The sequence below is a fragment of the Garra rufa genome, chromosome 8 (genome assembly GCF_049309525.1).
Source record: "Garra rufa chromosome 8, GarRuf1.0, whole genome shotgun sequence".
Taxonomy (NCBI): Eukaryota; Metazoa; Chordata; class Actinopteri; order Cypriniformes; family Cyprinidae; genus Garra; species Garra rufa.
This window is the reverse complement of record NC_133368.1, coordinates 24262621-24283198: the sequence shown is the minus strand read 5'-3', so window position 1 is coordinate 24283198 and position 20578 is coordinate 24262621. Positions and strand designations below refer to the sequence as shown.

Sequence of the window (20578 nt, the reverse complement as noted above, 5' to 3'; positions counted from 1 at the left end):
AAGCCTCAATGCATGAAATGTGTATTTTATTAGCTGCTGACAGTCACTTGACAAGGACACTTTGTGGACCTGTAAATTGCATTTGTTTGGTTGACTTGTTTTGATGTACGGTTATGCTTTTTAAGTTGCCTTGAGCACTAAATAAACGTTGTTATTATTATTTTTATTATTGTTGTTGTTGTCTAAAGTTATACGTTTGGTCATTTGACGTCAACGTTAGCGGCCACGAGGGGGCGACCTGCTTAAAATAATGTTTGTTTGTGTTTTTATTTATTTAGAAAGGTTTTATCTCACGTACATTATTTTAATTATATTTCAAAAGTATCCTAAAACGTTTTTGCAAAATAATCAAACACTGCGACTTTAAAATATTTAAATTACATGTTAGTCTATTAATCCTTTCATAAAAGCAGCTACTTTTAATTAAAACTTTTCTCTCCCTCCCTCACTTTTCAAATCTTAATTTCCACATTCCACAGACTGAGTTCACATTATTTCGGCCTCGTGGTCTGAAAGTGCGTAAATACTCGCTTTAACTGCGTTGTGCCACCTGGGAGCGGTAAACGCACCGCTATTGAACTGAATGAACGGCGGTGACGCACAAGCTTCACGAGCGAACCGGATCAGACATCTCTGACTCTGGCGTGTATTGTCACTATTAGCTGTGCCTGTCACCGTTACCGGAGCCGGTTGCCCACCCAAGCTTTAAAAAGTTTCGTCGCATTCATTTTGTGCAGTGTACGTGGTCGTTAAAGTGCAGAAGAGGAAACGGGAAGCATGTGAAGTCCCTGTCACTTTCACGAGAGATGGAGAATTCGGTTGAAGATGAGTGCGGTGATTCGGGAGCGGAGACCGGAGGGTGAGTAATGATGAAGAGACATTATTTAGCATTAAAATGAAATAAATGGAATAGGGAATATAGCTACAATGCACTAATTATGATAAACACTAATATTCTACAAATACATCAATGTGCTTAGAAGAATCTGATTCATTTAAAGTGAGTCTATGAGGATTCTGATACCTGAACAGCGCAGGTCATAAATAAAAATCATTAGACAGCGCGCTTGTTTAAAGTTTTCTCCTTGCGTTTCTACCTCTTTTGGCCCATTTCTTATTTAACCATCTGTTGTTTGGCATTAACACCCAAGACATCTGGCGCAGAGACTTACTGCTGAAAAGTAGCTGGAAAGCCAATGAGCTGAGCTATTAGTGCATGCTGCTTAGGCTTTTTAGCACAAGAGAGTGACAGAAGTAGGCAATATACTAATCACACAGATCTGACATCAGCTCTCTAAGATATAAAACTTTCTATTTTATCAAAGTCATGTATGATCTGTACCGCCATTCTGTGCTTTCAGCTGTGAACGATGAAAAGATGCGTCGTGGTTTGTTTATAGGTATGTCACATGAAAATGGCTGTCCTGTCTTGTGTCTTATGTATGGTGCTTTAGTTGGATAGTAGACTTGACACACTGCTGAATTCTCCCTTCTTCAGAATTTGTGACTTGTGTGTTTGTATGGTATATGATCTCCTTTAGAATCTTATTTCTTTTAGGTCATTTGTTCTGAAGAAAATGCCCTCTGTACCTTTCTAATGACTAACTCTTCAATTAGCTGATGCATTTATTCAAAGCCACTTACTGTAAAACCATGAGCAACCTGGGGTGTAAGCTCAAATGGTGATAGCTTATCCCTTGTTGAGTTTGAACTACAACCTGTAATCTGACCACATTTAACCACAAAGATACATCATCTAGTTCCTTTAAACTTTCCTTCAAAATGTACAGAACCGTCTTAGAAATTCATTCCAGCCAAAAAATGAGTGGTTGATACTGGAATTATAAAATGAAGGATGTATTCTTGTCTTTTTTGATTAGCCACTTGTGACAACTGTTCAAAAAGACTAATAAATGTAATGAATGTCAGATTTGGTTTATGTGGCTGTCTTGGAGAGCTAACAGATGCTGTGTGTCTTATATCCTCATTTAGTTCATTTAACACAGTATTTGTAAACTGTCTGGATGGCAGTTAATCAGAGACTTTCAAAAAGGATGATTTCTATTGACGCTTGAGAGCTCTTTGATTAAGTGTGAACAACATGCAGAAAATTAAATATTTCAGTTGGCTAAAATAACTGACCCTGGACCACAAAACCAGTCAAAAGGGTCAATTTTTTGAAAGTAAGATTTATACATAACCTGAAAGCTGAATAAATAGCTTTCTATTGATGTATGGTTTGTTAGGATAGGACAATATTTTGCCAAAATACAATTACTTAAAAATCTGGAATCTGCAAAAAATCTAAATACTGTGAAAATTGCCTTTAAAGCTGTCAAATTAAGTTCTTAGCAATGCATACTAATCTAAAATGTATAGTTTTGATATATTTATGGTAGGAAATTTACAAACTATCTTCATGGCGCACAATCTGTACTTAACATCCAAATGATTTTTGGCATAGAAAATCAATAATTTTGACTCATACAATGTAGATTTGGCACTTACTATAAATATACCTGTGCTATGTGAGGCTTTTTTGTGGTCCAGGGTGACATAACATCATTATTGTACTCTTTACTGAACTCACTGATTCAGGAATAGCAACAGCAATGACCACATTTAGAGACTTTTATAATGATTTTATTTATTTTGTATGAAGTACTACATACAAATACATAAAAGCACAAACACAACAAAGTACAAACCATAGTATTTACTTTTTAAGTGTAAATTAAATTTACAATTTACAATTTTTAAGCCTCTTATGCTCACTAAGGCTGCACTTATTTTATATAAAAATAAATAAATGTGTAATATTCTGAAATATTATTACAATTACAATAACAGTTTTCTATGTAAGTATATTTTTAAATGTAATTCATTCCTGTGATGGCAACCATTACTCACGTAATCCTTCAGAAAACATTCCAATACGCTGATTTGCAGCTCAATAAACATTTCTAATTATTACCTGCGTTGAAAACAGTTGTGCTTCTTTTTATAGCTGTGGAAAACATGATTCATTCAAGATTGTTTAATGAATAGAAAGTTCAAAGGAACAGCATTTATTCGAAATAAAAATCTGTTGTAAGATTATAAATGCCTTTACCATCACTTTTGATAAATTTAATGCATCCTTACTAAATAATCCCAGTCTTTTGAACAGAAGTGTGGCATCAATGCACCATACTACCAGCACAGACCATAATATTACAACATTAAATTAGAACATTAAAAATTCAAGTTTAACTACATGGAATTTCCCTGTTCCTAAAAAGAATTTAATACCCTGCAACACTGTTTTCACTACCAGAGAAACAGGAAAAAGACAGACAGAGAGGAAAGGAAAAAGATTGACCAGAGAGCGATAAAAGAAAAAAAAAAACATGTACAATGGAAACAAAATGACTAGGTCGCTATGTAAGACATGTGTACATAAGGTACAAAATGTACCAAATAGATCTTATTCTTTGTATTCTACCTTCCTCAGCAACCGCTGACCTAAGAGAATAGAAGGTTTCTGACACAAAGCAACAAAAGCAATCTTCGATCATAACCTATGCATAACCTATGTGTGTGTGTAATACACTAGAGACATTACTACACACAAACACACTCTATATACCATGACACCCAGGATTGTTTATCCAGATGTAGGACCTTCCTTTGAAACCCTGGGATCTTAAATCACTCTAACAGTCTCTAACAAAAGTCTTTCTCTGTTTCTCTCTCCCCTTTCTGTCATTCACTCTCATCTCAGGTCTGACTACAGTCTTATGTCATCAGCAAGCAGTGAGTACACGCTCATTTGTTTGTATACTCCCATTATACAATTCATATACATAAAAAAAACATGTCTTAATCAAACACATATTCTCCATAAATGTGCTTTGACTACACTGGAAGGTTTGTGAGGGATTCTGTGTAAAGCTGCGTTTGGAATAATATGTTTTGAAAAGCACATTACAAATTACAAGTGGAAGATTTCTGTCAAGTTAAAACACTTGACAATTGTTGCCATGACAGTGAGATTAGTTTTTTTCTCAGAATCACTGCTTGAAGTGCTTCGAGAGCCCTAACACCTCCGCTTGTTTGTGTGTGAGTGCCTGCTTGTGTGTGTATGTGTGTGTGGCTGACCTTTCCCCGTGGTTGCATCGGGCCCAGTCTGTTTCCCTATGGAGGGATTAATGTCCAATATTAGCCCATTAATCTGGGCAGCAGGAAACACTCCTCCCAGTGACAGCGCAGGAAGCACTCTCTCACTCACCCACTCACATACAGACACACTCACCTATTCACACACACACACACACACTCACACACACACACACACACACACACACACACACACACACACACACACACACACACACACACACACACACACTAAAACCTAGAGCCCATCAAGGACACCACATAATAGACTGTGTATAATTTACTGAAGAATGAAGAAAAGTGGTTCAATGTGGAGTCAGGGACAGAAAATGAAGAAAACAGAATTGGATGGTTTGAGAAATAATGAGAGAGGGGGAGAAATAGAGGGGCTGAAGTAAATAATATGTATTTTTATTTTATCCTGGCTAAGTGCTCAAAGGCATGAAAATTGCACTGTAAATCAATGTAGCAGTGTCTAAGAATTTATATACTGTTTATTTTATATTCCATTGTCTTTGTCTGAGCACCTTTGCATGGATGAGCGATGTGTTTTTCACTTTTTTCCACCACATTTCCCCTTATTGTTTCTGCATTCTGTCTCTTTTTCAACGGTATGACAGTATGCTTTCTTGAAAGGCTGCCATTAATAACTGCTTACTGCTGCATCGTCAGTCATGTCAGCATTTCGCCACTCCTGCAGCTCATCAGATTTTCTCTATATCCATATGCACAATACTTTCCTCTCTTTATCTTTGTTTTTCACATTCATAAGCCAAATCTGGAGTCGAGTGCATATTCTGTTAAATCTGTTTTGCCGCTTTATAGCTCTGGTAGGGTTGTGCCGATAGACGATAGTATCGTGTATCGACGATAGTCAGAGATATCGCCTGTTGCTGATGCCTGTGACGATAGTAAGACGATTATTATTATTATGCGTCAAAAAGGCACCTAACTTTATCGATGCGGCGTGGAGAGTCTGTTCTAGGATGCCTCAGAAACTTGCCACGGTATAAACACAAGCATACAGTGGCTGCGTTGCGCCGCAGATGTGTGCAGTGAAAATGGGTAAGACATTTATTCATCATACAGTGTACATAGATTAAGTGTAGACTTAAGTGTATTAGACAGTCATTAGGATAACAGAGGTAGTAAAATGTGGTTTAGGCTGAATTAAATACGATATATGAGAATCCGTCTGTATATAGTAAACATAAACATTCATTTCAGTAACATCTGTATGCGTTAACTAGAATTACGATGCGATAAAATGGCGCTAAACATATGCACGTGAATTACACGCGCACTGTTTCTCCTCATTCTATATGAACTGAACTACAACATGAACTGATGACAAAGATCAGACATACAGTGGTAACATTATCGCCATATGACGGGTAAAGAAAGATTCATTTACATTCACGCACGCACATTTACCGCTCCCTGAAGATAGCAGAGAATGAAACCGAAAGTAAACTTGAACCTCTCTAACAGAACTACCGTCACAGCTCTGTACACGCACAACTGTCACGTCACATGCACTACCCTTACAAAACGAATAAGGAATTTATTACATATTGACATATTTACATATTATTAAATAAATTAGCACGATAGTATCGTGTATCGGCAAACTCACAGGCTGACGATAGGACGATATGAAAATTGAGCATTTCGCCCAACACTAAGCTCTGGTTTACCACTGAAAAAAATGTGCTTCATGTGGTAACAATTAAATTAATTTTAACTCAAAAATGTAATTTTAACATCACTAAATCAACCTGAATCCATTATGTTATACCAACAAAGCTTCAGATCAGAGAGAAATGGCCACTTAAGTAACAGTTGCAGGTTTTTGCATTGCAAGAACGAGACCAGATTGGTGTGTATATTAGGGATGGTTAAGCTGGTGCTAAATATGCCGTCTTATTTAATGTTGGTTAAGTCTCAAACAGCCAGATTACATTCCATTACAGACTCAACTGAGATTACAGATGGTTTAAAGTGATCGAGGCTTCTTAAATCTATACTCTTAAAAATAAAGGTGCTTCACAATGCTATAGAAGAACCTTTTTTGTCTAAATGGTTCCATAAAGAACCTTTAACATCTGAAGAACCTTTCTGTTTGGGAGTCCATGAAAACAAAACTTATAGTCCATGAAAATGAAAAACATTTTCAGAATGACAGAATAATCATAATCAAAACATTTATTTTAAAAGGGGAAATATCACTTAAGTACATATATGTGACCCTGGACCACAAAACCAGTCATTAGGGTTAATTTTTTGAAATTGAGATTTATATACCAACTGCAAGCTGAATAAATAAGCTTTTGATGTATTTGATGTATGATTTCTTAGGATATGACAATATTTGGCCAAGATACAACAATTTGAAAATCTGGAATCTGAGGGTGCAAAAAATAAAACATATTGAGAAAATGAAGTTCTTAGCTATGTATATTACTAATCAAAAATTAAGATTTAATATATTTATGGTAGGAAATTTACAAAATATCTTCATGGAACATCTTTTTTTAATATCATAATTATTTTTTGCATGAAAGGAAAAACAATAATTTTGACCCATAAAATGTATTGTTGACTATTGCTACAAATATACCCATGCTACTTAAGAAGGTTTTGTGGTCCAAGGTCACATATTTTTTTATTCAGTATAAACCATTAACATGATAAACGGGTGCTTGCAAACTGGCCAATATTCCAATGAAAACTAACATTTAAAAATATATTTTTGTTTATTTAAAATGTCCTTTAAATAAAATCTGTCAAAAAATGTAAGTTGCGATTTCTCTTAATAATTGCTTCAGTAATAATTCAAATGGCACTGGTTCCTGTAAAAAAGTATCCTGAAAATAGTGTCTGAATAAACCATGTGTCTGCAGGGCAAAGTGCCCTAACATTCACTTATAATTTCTTCCAGCTGATATCCTTTGGTAATTAAAACATTAATAACTGGATGACATTAGGCTGTCTGCATGTGTGTGTTTCTAGAAGTCATACTATACAATAGAGAATATATTGTGTGTTTTTAAGAAACAACAAATACCTTTGCCTAGTGAATATGCTCCTAGGTTTTTTGATTTGGTTGATTGATTGAAAGGATCCTTCATTGAACTCAGATGTGCGTCAGTTACACCAGTGCAACTAGAGAAGTGTGTTTACTTGCGTGAGTGTGTTTTTGTGTGTAAGTGTGTAAGAGCATAGCGTTCCCTCGGCCTCTGGTGCCCCCAACCTTAAACAACAAACAAAGTGGGACGAGTCCCATGAGTCAGGAGAGTTTGGGGTGAAAAAAAAGAGTAGAGGAAAAGAAAGAGGCAGCTGTCCATGTTCTGCCACTTTCTGTTATGTACAAATGTATTATTAACTATTATTAATACAGTTGAGGTCAAAAGTTTACATACACCTTGCTGAATCTGGAAAAGGTTAATTATTTTACCAAAATAAGAGGGATCATACAAAATGCATGTTATTTTTTATTTAGTCACATAAAAGACGATTACATATAGTCCACAAGAGAAATTAATAGTTGAATTTAAAAAAATGACCCTGTTCAAAAGTTTACATACACTTGATTCTTAGTACTATGTTGTTACCTGAATGTGTTAAGGGGGGTTTTCATGTACTTTAGTGCTCAGGGATATTTGTGTATGTGTGTGTGTGTGTGCACTCAGGGCTTGGTCTGGTCAGAGGTTCAGTGGAAGGGCAAACCTTATTCAGAAGTCCTACAGGGAGCCAAAGCATTTCTCCAGGGCTACTAACCATCCACTAATGCAACTAATGAGGCTGCACTGTTCACTATACAGCCTGATTACAGATCAGGAGTGCATGGATGAAAAGATTTCATTCAGTCTTGAAAGCCAATCCATTTTTTTATTTTGTGCTGTGTTTTCCTTTATAGAAGTCGAAGGCAAAGCCAGAACAGAGCATGTAACACACAAATACACATAACACAAATAAACACAACTAAGAACTAAGTGTGTGGTAGACTTGGTAGCAGTGCTCAAATTGATGGGAGGCTGAAAAACAAATATACTTGGGGGTTTAATTTATTTAATTCATTGTAATACATTAAATCAGTGTATTTACAGTCCAAACCAAAATTTATTCAGACACCTTCAACATTTCTGACATTATCACAGTTTATTCGCTATAGTTTAGAAAATGGTAATAAAATATGACAAGAACTCAGAGTTAAACTGTCTCAGAACAAATTCAACTTGGTGATGTCAGATAACTTTGATAGAAAGGTTATGTAATGGATTACAATCAACCAAAAATTCAAGTTAGTATGACAATATTTACACTACTATCAATACTTTGTTGACCAATTAATTCCAAGCAATGCTTAATTTAGTTCAGTCTGTGATGTAAAAAGGTTGCATTAGTAATTAAAGAAACAAAAGTTAAGCAAAACCTGGTCAGCTCAAAGTTTCTGAATAATTTTTGGTCCCAGATTTGTATCAGTTTTACTGGTAGTCCACTGTATGATTTTTTTGGGGGGTATAATATGTCACAGTTTATTTTGCTATCCTCACTTACATAAATGAACTACAGTGTGCAGCACCCACTAGTAAAAAATATATAAAAAATTATATCTGGTGTCTAAAACATTTTAGGTTTGACTGTACTGGTTTCTTGTCTCTCTATTCACTCACCTCTTCTTATGTCTTTCTTTTTAGGTGATTTGTCCATGGGGGACCTACAAGATCCTTTCTTAGTTTCTATCCACATCATCACTGACCCCGGTCAGGCCAAAACGCTCCAGCAAGCTGCTGATCAGGTCCTCTCCTGGCTCCACCCTGATCTTACCCTCTTTAGGGTGTCAGAACGGGCTGGTGGTCTTTCTCGAAAGCCCAAGGGTCGTCTGCATCTGCAGCGCATCACCGAACCACCATCACACCAGCCAGCCTTGGCTGTAATCCTATTTCTACAGGATGAATATGGAGGTGAAGAAAGTCTTGAACGTCTCCATAGTCAGCTGAGATGCCCACCGTGGCGATACCACCACACGGAGAGGGTGAACGGGCGAGGGCTCTTACCATTTTCGCCAGCCAGCCAGGACTTTGTTACACTTGCACCAGGCACACCGCTATGGGCGCTTCGCCAGGTGCACTATGGCAAAGAAATCGTGCGCTTTACAGTCTATTGTCGCTATGAGACATACACCGAACAGGTGCGTCTGTACAGGCTGCTCCTGCGCCGAAGGCTGGCCCAGAAGAAGGAGGATTTCTGCTTCTGTGTGATCTACTCCAACCCTGAAACAGAAATCCAGCTGTCATTCAAACGGATGCCCCGTGGTCAGAATCCCGTCCCAACTGAAAATGCTGTGATGGAGATTCGAGTGAGGGATGTCGGTGAACTTGTGCCACTGCTGCCACGGCCCTGCATGCCTATCAGTGACATCCGCTGGCAAACAAATGATTATGATGGGAATAAAATATTGCTACAGGTAAGAATATATTATTAGAAAATATATATCTTAAAGCAATGACTTTTTGTATGTGTGTGTGTGTGTGTATACACTGCCATTCAAAAGTTTGGGATCAGTAAAAATTTTTATGTTTTTTTAAATTAGCCTTCACTGCTCATAAGGGCTGTGTTTATTTGATTAAAAATACAGAAAAAACAGTAATATTGTGACATAATATTGCAATTTAAAATAGTGGTTTTCTATTTTAATATACTATAAAATAGAAGTTACTCCTGTGATACAAAGCTGAATTTGCAGCATCATTACTCCAGTCTTCAGTGTCACATAATCCTTCAGAAATAATTGGAATATGATGATTTACTATCAATGTTGGAAACAGTTGTGCTGCTTAATATTTTTTTGGAACCTGTGATACTTATTTAAAATAAAAAATCTTTTGTAACAACATACACTACCATTCAAAGTTAGCTACCATTCTTTGAAAGAAATTAATACTTTTATTCACCAAGGATGTGTTAAATTGATCAATTTAAAAAAAAGTGATCGTAAAGACTAACGTTGTTAAAAAAAAAAGTTTTCTATTTTAAATAAGTGTTGTTCTTTTAAACTTTTTATTCATCAGAGAATCTTAAAAACATATCACAAGTTCCAAAAAATATTAAACAGCACAACTTTTTTCAACACTGATAATAAATCAGCATATTAGAATGATTTCTGAAGGATCATGTGACACTAAAGACTGGATTAATGATGCTAAAAATTCAGCTTTGCATAACAGAAATAAATTACATTTTAAAGTATATTAAAATAGAAAACTGTTTTTCTAAATTGTAATAAATATTACTGTTTTTTTCTGTATTTTTGATCAAATAAATTAAACTTCAATGAGCATAGGAGACTTCTTTAAGAAATATTAAAAATCTTACTGATCTCAAACTTTTAAACGGCAGTGTGTGTGTGTGTGTGTGTGTGTGTGTGTGTGTGTATATATATATATATATATATATATATATATATATAACTTGACATATGACATATAAATGACGTAAGTTCATAAAGATGCAGTATGGCACGCTATGCAATATATATTTTGACATTATGCCATATATGAACTCTTAAAAAGAGTCTATTTAGATGGAATATCTGTGCTAAATAATGTTCTCACACTGTTGACTGTTGAAATAAATGAGTGAATGTAAAAAGGTGAATGAAATGTAAAACATCAAACACACTTTTCCATATACATAACCATATATTTTAATATTCATGTGTATTATTCATATATGTTAACCTAAATTAGTAATATTGTTTTAAAATCTCATGACATGTTATGCTTCAACTACCAAAACACCTATTGGAAAAAAAATACTTTAGTTCAAGAATCCCTGGCAATCTGGTAAATCACTGTTACCATGAAAATAAACATCACAGCAAACAGGACTGTGCTAAGTTTTTGTAAATTAACTGGGACTAACTAGGTAACAAAAGCCAAATGCTATTTACCTACCTAACATTAGTTAATATGGGACATGGTAGTGTTAGAATACAAAATCAGTTATCCTAGACTAATTTCATTACATTATACAGAACAGAGTAGTTCATTCATAGTTTTAAACCTTGTCTTATCTTTAGATTTTCTTATACCGTATGTGATCCTGGCCCACAAAACCAGTCATAAGTAGCACAAGTATACTTTTTGTTTGGTTCAAGGCTAAGAACTCCTCATTCAGAAATTTTCTTTCATGCCTATGGGGAAAATGAATGAAGAAAATGCTTTCATAACTCAGGTCGCTGAAATCATATTTGAGCTCTGTAATGATGCTCTGCGAGCAGAGTCGTGAATCGGTTTTTCATTACTGAATGTCTCTGCAGAAATTACCTTCAGAGAGCAGGTTACATTATCTTGCATCTCTTGCAGTGGCGTCCTGAGGGTGTTTTGGTAGAAACCAAACAAACCAAAATTGAAAAAAGCGAAGCAGTGCGACCTTCTCTTCCTGAGTCGTTACCTAGCTACTATAGAAAACAACTGCTGCTAGTAACTACATTGATGTCACAAATGTACCAGAGTTTTGAGCCAAATTGATATTGAATTTAGGTTCAGACTAGGGCTGGGCGATATGGCAAAAATGTAATCTCGATAATTTTTTCCCATATTGAACGATGACGATATACATTTCGATATACGCTGTTGATGTTGCCAGCTTTAAAATAGTATCCCAACAATGACTAAAGCCACAAAAATGAAAGGATTCATTAAATTACATTTTTAAGTATAGTTTATTAACAAAAGCAGATTACAGATTTGGCCTTAAAAATTAAAATAACTTACTAAAATAAATGAAAAAAAAAAAAAAAGTTGTGACAGAGTATGGTAAATGAGAGTAAATGTACAAAATGTAAACATAAAATTATTGTAAAAACATAATTTGTAACACATTTCTTTATTTATTTATTATTTATTATTATAAACACAATTGTTTATTTTCTCTATTATAGGTTGAGCTATTTAAATTAGAGGCAACCACTGCATTTTGAAACAATCTACAGTATAAATATCAAAAAATTACGACACAGCTCTTTCTTAATCGTATTAAGTGCAGACAATTCAGCCATAATCAAAGTAGGCTACTCTCTCATTATTCAAAGTGCAAACAGAGACGGAATATTTCAAGCATGATACAGAGCTATAGACATACACAACCTATTATAGTCTACATTCTGATAACAGCCTAGATATGTCATTTAGCCTAATTTGCGCGCACTGCGGAGTCACTCTCTAAACAAGGGAGATTAAAATTGCTTTTGAATGCGCGTGCGTTTTTTGCTTTCGGTTTCAGTTTTAACAATCGCGCTTTTCAGCTAGTCAAACCACTTACGGAATTCGTGCTACCTTTTTTTGTCGACAACTTCAACATCTTTGGATAATAACTCGAGGTTAGTTTCTCTTTCGTCGCTGCTTCCACTCTCTCTTTTTTTTTGTCGTCCTTGTGTAGGGTTGCTTCGCAAAGTGCTGTAGGAAATGAACTTTGTACTTTGACGTGCACACGCACGCTGATTGGCCGCTGTCGCATATTTCTGCTGTGTGATTGGCTCTTAGATTAATCCATATCGAGCGAAAAATGTCTAGAGCTTATCATCGTTATTAACATAAATTTTTATCGCGATTCGATATGATATCGTTTATTGGCCCAGCCCTAGTTCAGACTTAGCAATTGAACTGAACATTACTGCTTAAACACCCTGTAGAGTTGCATACAGGTAAAGATAATAATAATATGCTAAATATGTGTCCTGGTTCAGATCAAACACCTCTGGCCTCTTGTGTTTATGTGTGTGGAAAGACTGTACTCAATGTAAAAAAAACTCAAACAAATCTACAGACAGCCAAATGAACTAACACACAAGCACATACAGGTCAACCCTGCCTGACCTGGATTAGCTGCGATCAAAGCAGGTTTGGCTCTCTGTCACAACTACAGCCTCATTACTAATCAACCCCTGCTGGTGCCAAATGGCACAGAGAGGATTTCACACATAATACACATTGTCTCTTAAATGAAAATGCACACGCTGAACTGATTGTATATACAGACATGTAGACAAGCGCTCAGTTTACCTCCTCAAAATGTATGGATTATAACTGCTGCAACATATGCAAACATTTCATGTTTTGAAAACAACAGGGACAGGGATATACAGACTGGAATAAAAATTAATCTTTCCTATCAAAAGAATACATTACATAGTAGAAAACTGTTTAACATTTAAATTGCAATATTTCACATTAATTATTACACTTCGACTTTGGATAGTTCACCTAAAAATAAAAATTACCCCATGATTTACTCACCCTCAAGCCATCCTAACTGTATATGACTTTGGTCTTTTAGAAGAATACAATCTGAGTTATATTTTTAAAAAAAATGTCCATCCAAGCTTTAAATTGAAAGTGGGAAGTGGTTTAGATTTCGAAGCCAAATAAAGTGCATCCATAAATCATAAAAAGTAACCCACACAGCTCAGGGGGTTATTAAAGGCCTCTTAAAACGAATCGATGCATTTGTGTAATTAAAATATGCATGTTTACAACTTTATAAACCGCTATCTCTAGCTTCCGCTAACTGTCGTACTGGTCACAAGTTAGAAGTACAAAACGAGGATTTGTAAAGAAAAATGTTGGAGGATTTCAATTTAAGCCAAGATGAGACTAGTTTTTATTTGCTATAAACAAAACTTGGTTCTGACAAGACTAGTATATTCTCACCAGAGCTTATGTAATGCCTACAGTGGTGTGAAAAAGTGTTGGCCCCCTTCCTGATTTTTTATTTTTTTGCGTGTTTGTCACACTTTAATGTTTCAGATCATCAAACAAATTTAAATATTAATCATAACACAGTTAAACAAAACATGCAGTTTTTGATTGAAGTTTTTTTTTATTATGAAGGGAAAACAGAATCCAAACCCACATGGTCCTGTGTGAAAAAGTGTTTGCCCCCTAAACTTAATAACTGGTTGGGCCACCTTTAGCAGCAACAACTGCAATCAAGCATTTGCGATAACTTGCAATGAGTCTGTTACAGCGCTGTGCAGGAATTTTGGCCCACTCATCTTGGCAGAATTGTTGTAATTCAGCCACATTGGAGGGTTTTCGAGCATTAACCACCTTTTTAAGGTCATGCCACAGCATCTCAATAGGATTCAGGTCAGGACTTTGACTAGGGCACTCCCAAAGTCTTCATTTGTTTTTCTTCAGCCATTCAGAGGTGGATTTTCTGGTGTGTTTTGGATCATTGTCCTGCTGCAGAACCCAAGTTCGCTTCAGCTTGAGGTCACTGACAGATATCCGGACATTGTCCTTCAGGATTTTTTGGTAGACAGCAGAATTCATGATTCCATTTATCACAGCAAGTCTTCCAGGTCAAAACACTTTTTCACACAGGGCCATGTGGGTTTGGATTTTGTTTTCCCTTCATAAAAAAAACCTTCATTTAAAAACTGCATGTTGTGTTTACTTGTGTTATCTTTGATTAATATTTAAATTTGTTTGATGATCTGAAACAGTAAAATGTGACAAACATACAAAAAAAAAATCAGGAAGGGGGCTAACACTTTTTCACACCATTGTATATGTCATTCGCTGGAACGCCATTCTTTCGTGAACACACTTATGACGTTTAGCTTAAGCTAGATGGTACGGTTTATAAAGTTATAGATATGCATATTTTCTACACAAATGCATGTTTTCACATCAGAAGCCCTTTATTTAACCCATTCGGAGCTGTGTGGAGTACTTTTTATGATGGATGGATGCACTTTTTTGGACTTCAAAATCTCAACAGCCATTCACTGCCATTATAAAGCCTGGAAGAGCCAGGACATTTTTTAATAAAACTCCCGATTGTATTCATCTGAAAGAAGAAAGTCATATACACCTAGGATGGCTTGAGGGTGAGTAAATCATGAGGCAATTTTCATTTTTAGGTGAACTATCCCTTTAAGTCATTTGTTTTGTTACATTTCCTTGGCAGCGATCATTTGTTTACTCATTAAAGACAATTTTTCTCACATTTGGTGCTCAATGAGTGTTAATTTTGGATCCTGCAGGGACCCATTTGGAAATCTCATAGTGAAAAAAGGAAAATATATAGTATTTTGAAGGAAATATGGAACGTACAAAATGAATATAATGGCATGCTAAATGAGAGAAATGTATCAATGCGGAAAACGTGGGAAATGTGTGAGTGGAACAGTGAGGAAAAGGGGCACAAAGAGGCTCAAAGATGGATGGAAAACCAAATAAAGCTACAGAGGAAAATGATCGAGGGAGAGCTAGAGGGATGGAGGGAATGTGCAGTGAGGTGTGAAGCAGAAAACAGTGGAACTTTGTTACTCTAATGCACATACACTCAACAATGCTTGCTAAGTTTAAAAAGAAATTTTCCTCTTTTCCCTTTCTCTCTCGCTCTCCCTCTCTCTAACACACACACAGGTATACAGTTACCTTATCAAAGCCAGATTCCCACATTGTGTTTTGTTTGGCAGTTGCAGGAACATGGCTCCTTTTCCCAAGCTATTTTTGTTTAATGTCAAACTATTTTGACAGCTCACTGCAGAATCATCCTCCACAAGGAGTTCATGTTGTTCATCATATTGCCATGTGAACAGTTCAAGATTTAAAGCAGCTGGTTCTTAATTTGTTTTGCTTTAGGATCAGATTTTATATTTAAATAGATTGTCAAACGCCAGCCAAATGTGTTATATAAGGCTAACCAAAATATCCATAATATCACACATTGTTACTGTTTTGACTATTTATTTCATGCTCTCATTTCGACCTTGTCAGGTTCAAGGTTCACGGTATTACCGCAAACACACCATTGCGAAGTTCTGTCACCTTCCTCCTGATGATCCTCCGATTACCTGCCCTCCTCCACCAGAGCCGCCCCCTCCACCTCCTCCACCATACGGCCGGGGGCCCGCCTCCTATCGTAATCGCCGCTACCACCGGAACTCATCGCGTTCGCGGACCCAGACCCTTCCGCCTCCAGTTACACATGCCTCCAGGGCGTCTCCGCCTACACTGTGCGATCAGGAGCGGCTCCAGAGGGATGTGGAGCTCTTACAGGCGGGATGGACAGGCCACCGCACACAGTCTCTCTTTTCTCTGCCTACAGACGAGTCCCGCTCCTCGTGTGCCTCTCCGTCAAGCTTCCGTCCTCGCTGCTTCTCTTCCATGGCTGCTCCAATTTTCCGTGTCAATGTCGATACTCTAGTGGGAGCCGAAGAGACCGATGTGGACACGGGACAGACAATCAGTGGCAGCTCTGTGGACCTTTCAGTAGTTTCCGGTTATTCCCATCCACAGCTGAGGCCCCATTTAAAGGCCCCTGCACCACGGCCCAAGTCTGCTCCTCCAACAGATGGAGGTCTTGACTTTGCTAATCTGACTTATAGTAATGCCTCCTCTGTAAGACAGACTCCTGTGCTGTCTAGAACACAGAGCATCTCTGCAAAATCCACACCTTGTGTAGTTCACAAACCACAGCCAAAGAATGTGCAGGATGTGCTGCAGGACAAAAGACAGCAGAACGGCAATGGCATTGTGACAGTAGATGACTGTAGTCAAGAAGGCACTGCGGAGGAAGAGCAAGAATTTTATATCTGACAGATGCTGGACAATCATCTTATCAGCATGTGTGCAGATCTTTGGAAGAAAAGAGGACATTTTGAGGTCTTCTATAATTGTATGCAGCTGAGTATTTAAATGTGGAAAACCCTTTAAGGAAAAGTTCACTTCCAGAATGAAATTTCCCTGATAATTTACTCACCCTCATGTCTTCCAAGATGTTAATGTGTTTCTTCAGTCGCAAAGAAATTAAGGCTTTTGAGGAAAACATTCCAGGAATTTTCTCCATATAATGGACTTCAGTGGTGGCTAACGGGTTGACAGTCCAAATTGCAGTTTCAATGCAGCTTCAAAGGGCTCGACACAATCCCAGATGAGAAACAAGGGTCATATCTAGTGAAACGATCAGTCATTTTCTTAAAAAAAACTAAAAAGTTATATACTTTTTAACCACCAATGCTCGTCTAGCTCTAGCTCAACTTAACACATTATGTAATCACGTTGGAAAGTTCATACACAGTAAGTTCTTCATCTGTGCACTCCAGTTCAAAAAGGTAGGGTAGGGCGAAAAAACTTTTTTGTAATAGACATTTAAATTTTTTTTAATAAACATTGAGTACTTCTGCCTACATCACACATGCGTAATTACATAATGTGTGAGGTGGAGCTAGTGCAAGACAAGCATTTGTGGTTAACAAGTACATACATTTAGTTTATTTTTTTAGAAAACGGTTGATTGTTTTGCTAGATAAGTCCCTTATTCCTTGGCTGGGATCGTGTAGAGCCCTTTGAAGCTGCATTAAAACTGCAATTTGGACCTTCAACCCGTTGGCTCCCATTGAAGTTTACTGGATGGAGAAAAATCTTGTTTTCGACTGAAGAAAGACGTGACTATCTGACTATCTTGGATGACATGGGGGTGAGAAAGTAACTGGAAATTTTCATTCTAGAAATGAACTTCTCGTTTAAATGGATCATTCACCCAAAATTGAAGATTCTTTCATCATTTACTCACTCTCATGTCATTCTAAATTTAGAAGACTCACCTGAAAAAACACAAATTAATGAAACCTGAGATTCTGTCCCTTTATTAAAAGTCCAGGTAACCAAAACTGTGGTTTAACTGTGGTTTAATAAGTCTTGTGAAGAGATACAATCACTTCATATGATTAAATTAGGCATTTATTCAAATGATTAAATATGTGCACAGACATGCACATTGACTTTCAATGGAGGAAACATAGGTTTACTTAAAAATATTAAAATGTGTTTCGAAATGAGGGTGAGTGAAGGATGACAGAATTTTTTGGTGAACAATATTTAAGCTTTTGTTCTATAGTAAATTTGTTTTATTAGCAACAGGCCGTGCTTAAAAATGTGCATTCATAATGAATGACTTTGTGACTGAATTAAATTGACTTGTATTTGTTGTATGTTGTGGTGTTCTGTAGCGTTTCATAATAGTTGGAATAACAAAAGACATTCATTGGTAGTGTCAGAAAGCTCAACAAAGAATAAAACCCTGCCATCTAGTGGTCGAACACGGCAACTACATAGGTGCTAGACACTTGTGTTATGTGTGCAACAGGCCACTTATTGTTAGAGAAAATATTAAAATCTCTACAATTTCAATGTCCTGTATAAGAGTTTGAGAAAACTGTTGCTGACCTGAATGTAATGCTTTACATTATCACATATTTTAAATTATATGTAAATATTTTGTTTTAAATATCTGTCAGTGACAGATGTCAGTGCTTTGTGTGAAATATCAATGATTATATGGATAGACAAGAAAATAATCAAGGAACTCACTAAAATCTGCATTTACAGTATACAATTATTTTGTTAAATTTGTTTTTTTAGTTCATGGTGTGAATTACTTGCTGTTGATGTGTTGTTGTAATATGGGAATAGCAGCTGTTTCTTTGAGAGAGAGAAAATACATAAATAAATAATGAATTATAGGAAGTTGCCTACTTTTACTACAATTGGTCATTGGGTCCTGTTATAAATTGTTTAGAAATTCCCTCAGGTTCCAGACTTTCAAATATGTTGTCAAACACTTCATTGTAAAGTAATATGCAAGCTTGTATATCAAACCATTATCAGGTACCTATATAAATCTTACAGTTCTTTTCAAAACATGGTTAAGTGTAGGGTCAAAGGTCAAAGGTATCCATGTTTCATTACATTCATGTTTCCAGTTGATGCTTGTACACGCACACATATATACACATACAGGACAGACAACATGCCCGGTTTTCGCCCTTGTGAGTTGCCCCTCTCTTAGTGCCAGAACACTCCCCACCCATTCCCAACTAATCCCATGAGCGTACCTGGCACATCGCTACAGCGATACCGGCTCTCAGTGCTACTGCGCTCCGGCACTGTTAATCCGGTCCAGCGGCCATAGAGCTACAGAAATAGGGCAGGAGAGGTGAACGACAGCGAGCATTAGTTCCTGGCTGGAACATAAGTCAGTTCTAATAAAGTCACTTCTTGTGAAGCAGCCATAGATTAAACATGCTGGGTTACAAAGCCAGAATAATCAGACAACAACAATAACGATAATGTAAAATCATGCATTAATTAACATGAACAATAGATTTATTACAATATGTATTAATCTTTGTTAATGAAAATACAGTCGTTCATTGTTAGTTCATATTAATTCAGTGCATTAACTAATGCTAACAAACAACTTTAGATTTTAATTATGCATTAATAAATGCAGAAATTAACATTAAGATTAATGCATGCGGCAAGTATTGTTCATTCTTATTTCATGTTGGCAACTGTTAGCATAATATAATAATTAACAATTACTATTCATAATAAGTAGTAGTATTCTTATAAATATTAATGCATGTGCAAATTATATACACACAATAAAAAACTCAATTTGTTGAGTCAACTTAAAATTTGACTCCCAAACTTTAAACTGTAAGTTCAGTCAACTCAAATAAGTTTAGTCAACTTAAAATGTACTAAGTGACAACTATTTGACTTAAAAAATTGTTTGTTAAACTCAAAAGCTGAGTAAGTTACCCAGCTGAGTTGATTCAACTTCAAATTTTAAGTTGTCACTTAGTACAACTTAACATTTTAAGTTGACTAAACTTTTTTTGACTGAACTTAAAATTTTAAGGCAGCCAGGTAACAAATTATTTTAAGTTGACTCAAATTGTTTTTTTTTACATTATTATAGAGGAAACAATATTAACATTAACACTTTATTTTAAGAACCAATTTGCATGCATATTACTAGCATATTGGCTGTTTATTAATGTCTTATTCTGCATGACCATATTTTAGGTCCTTTAACCCTTAACTACCTTATTAACTATTAACTGTAAATTAGGAATTTATTGGGGGAAAAGTCATAGTTAGTTAGTAGTTCATTAATAGTGAGTTAATTATTATTAATAGTAATTAAAAGAATAAATATTAAGTACTATGATGTATACTGCTCAACCTATAATAATAATAACTTCCACTAATATCAATATACATTTATATGAGGTATACAATATACATTTTAATAAGCTAATGAGGCATATTATTAGCAGTAATTAGTATTATTACTCTCTACTAATAATTTCTACTGTTGTAATCAATGTTTATGTTAATGTTTAGTTAACATGAACTAAGAATGAACAATGCTTCTACAGCATTTATTAATCTTAGTTAATGTTAGTTTCAACAATGCATTATTAAAATGAAAAGTTTTTGTTAACATTAGTTAATGCGCTGTGAATTATCATGAACAATGCTCATTAACTTTTCATTACCTAACATTAACAAAGATGAATAAATACTGTATTGTTCAACCTTATTGTAAA

General features: G+C 35.8%; 1 protein-coding gene across 3 annotated transcripts; it reads left to right on the top strand.

Moving 5' to 3' along the window:
* Positions 1-648: 648 nt before the first annotated feature.
* LOC141340867 (protein FAM124A) lies at positions 649-18700 on the top strand. 3 transcript variants are annotated; one of them, XM_073845974.1, is made up of 5 exons: positions 649-859; positions 1362-1400; positions 3764-3795; positions 8859-9628; positions 15954-18700. In XM_073845974.1, the coding sequence occupies exons 3-5, from the start codon at positions 3780-3782 to the stop codon at positions 16773-16775; spliced, it is 1608 nt and encodes a 535-aa protein (XP_073702075.1). In that variant the 5' UTR covers positions 649-859; positions 1362-1400; positions 3764-3779; the 3' UTR covers positions 16776-18700. The 3 variants fall into 3 exon arrangements, with proteins under 3 accessions (XP_073702075.1, XP_073702073.1, XP_073702074.1); XM_073845972.1 differs by lacking the exon at positions 1362-1400; XM_073845973.1 differs by lacking the exons at positions 1362-1400; positions 3764-3795.
* Positions 18701-20578: the final 1878 nt, after the last annotated feature.

What these genes read in the sequence shown, in the direction of transcription:
- LOC141340867 (XM_073845972.1), top strand. Translation starts at nt 807, where the DNA reads ATGGAGAATTCGGTTGAAGATGAGTGCGGTGATTCGGGAGCGGAGACC. An exon ending in TCGGGAGCGGAGACCGGAGG is followed by an intron (nt 860 to 3,763) that starts GTGAGTAATGAT and finishes CTCTCATCTCAG; the next exon opens with GTCTGACTACAGTCTTATGT. An exon ending in TCTTATGTCATCAGCAAGCA is followed by an intron (nt 3,796 to 8,858) that starts GTGAGTACACGC and finishes CTTTCTTTTTAG; the next exon opens with GTGATTTGTCCATGGGGGAC.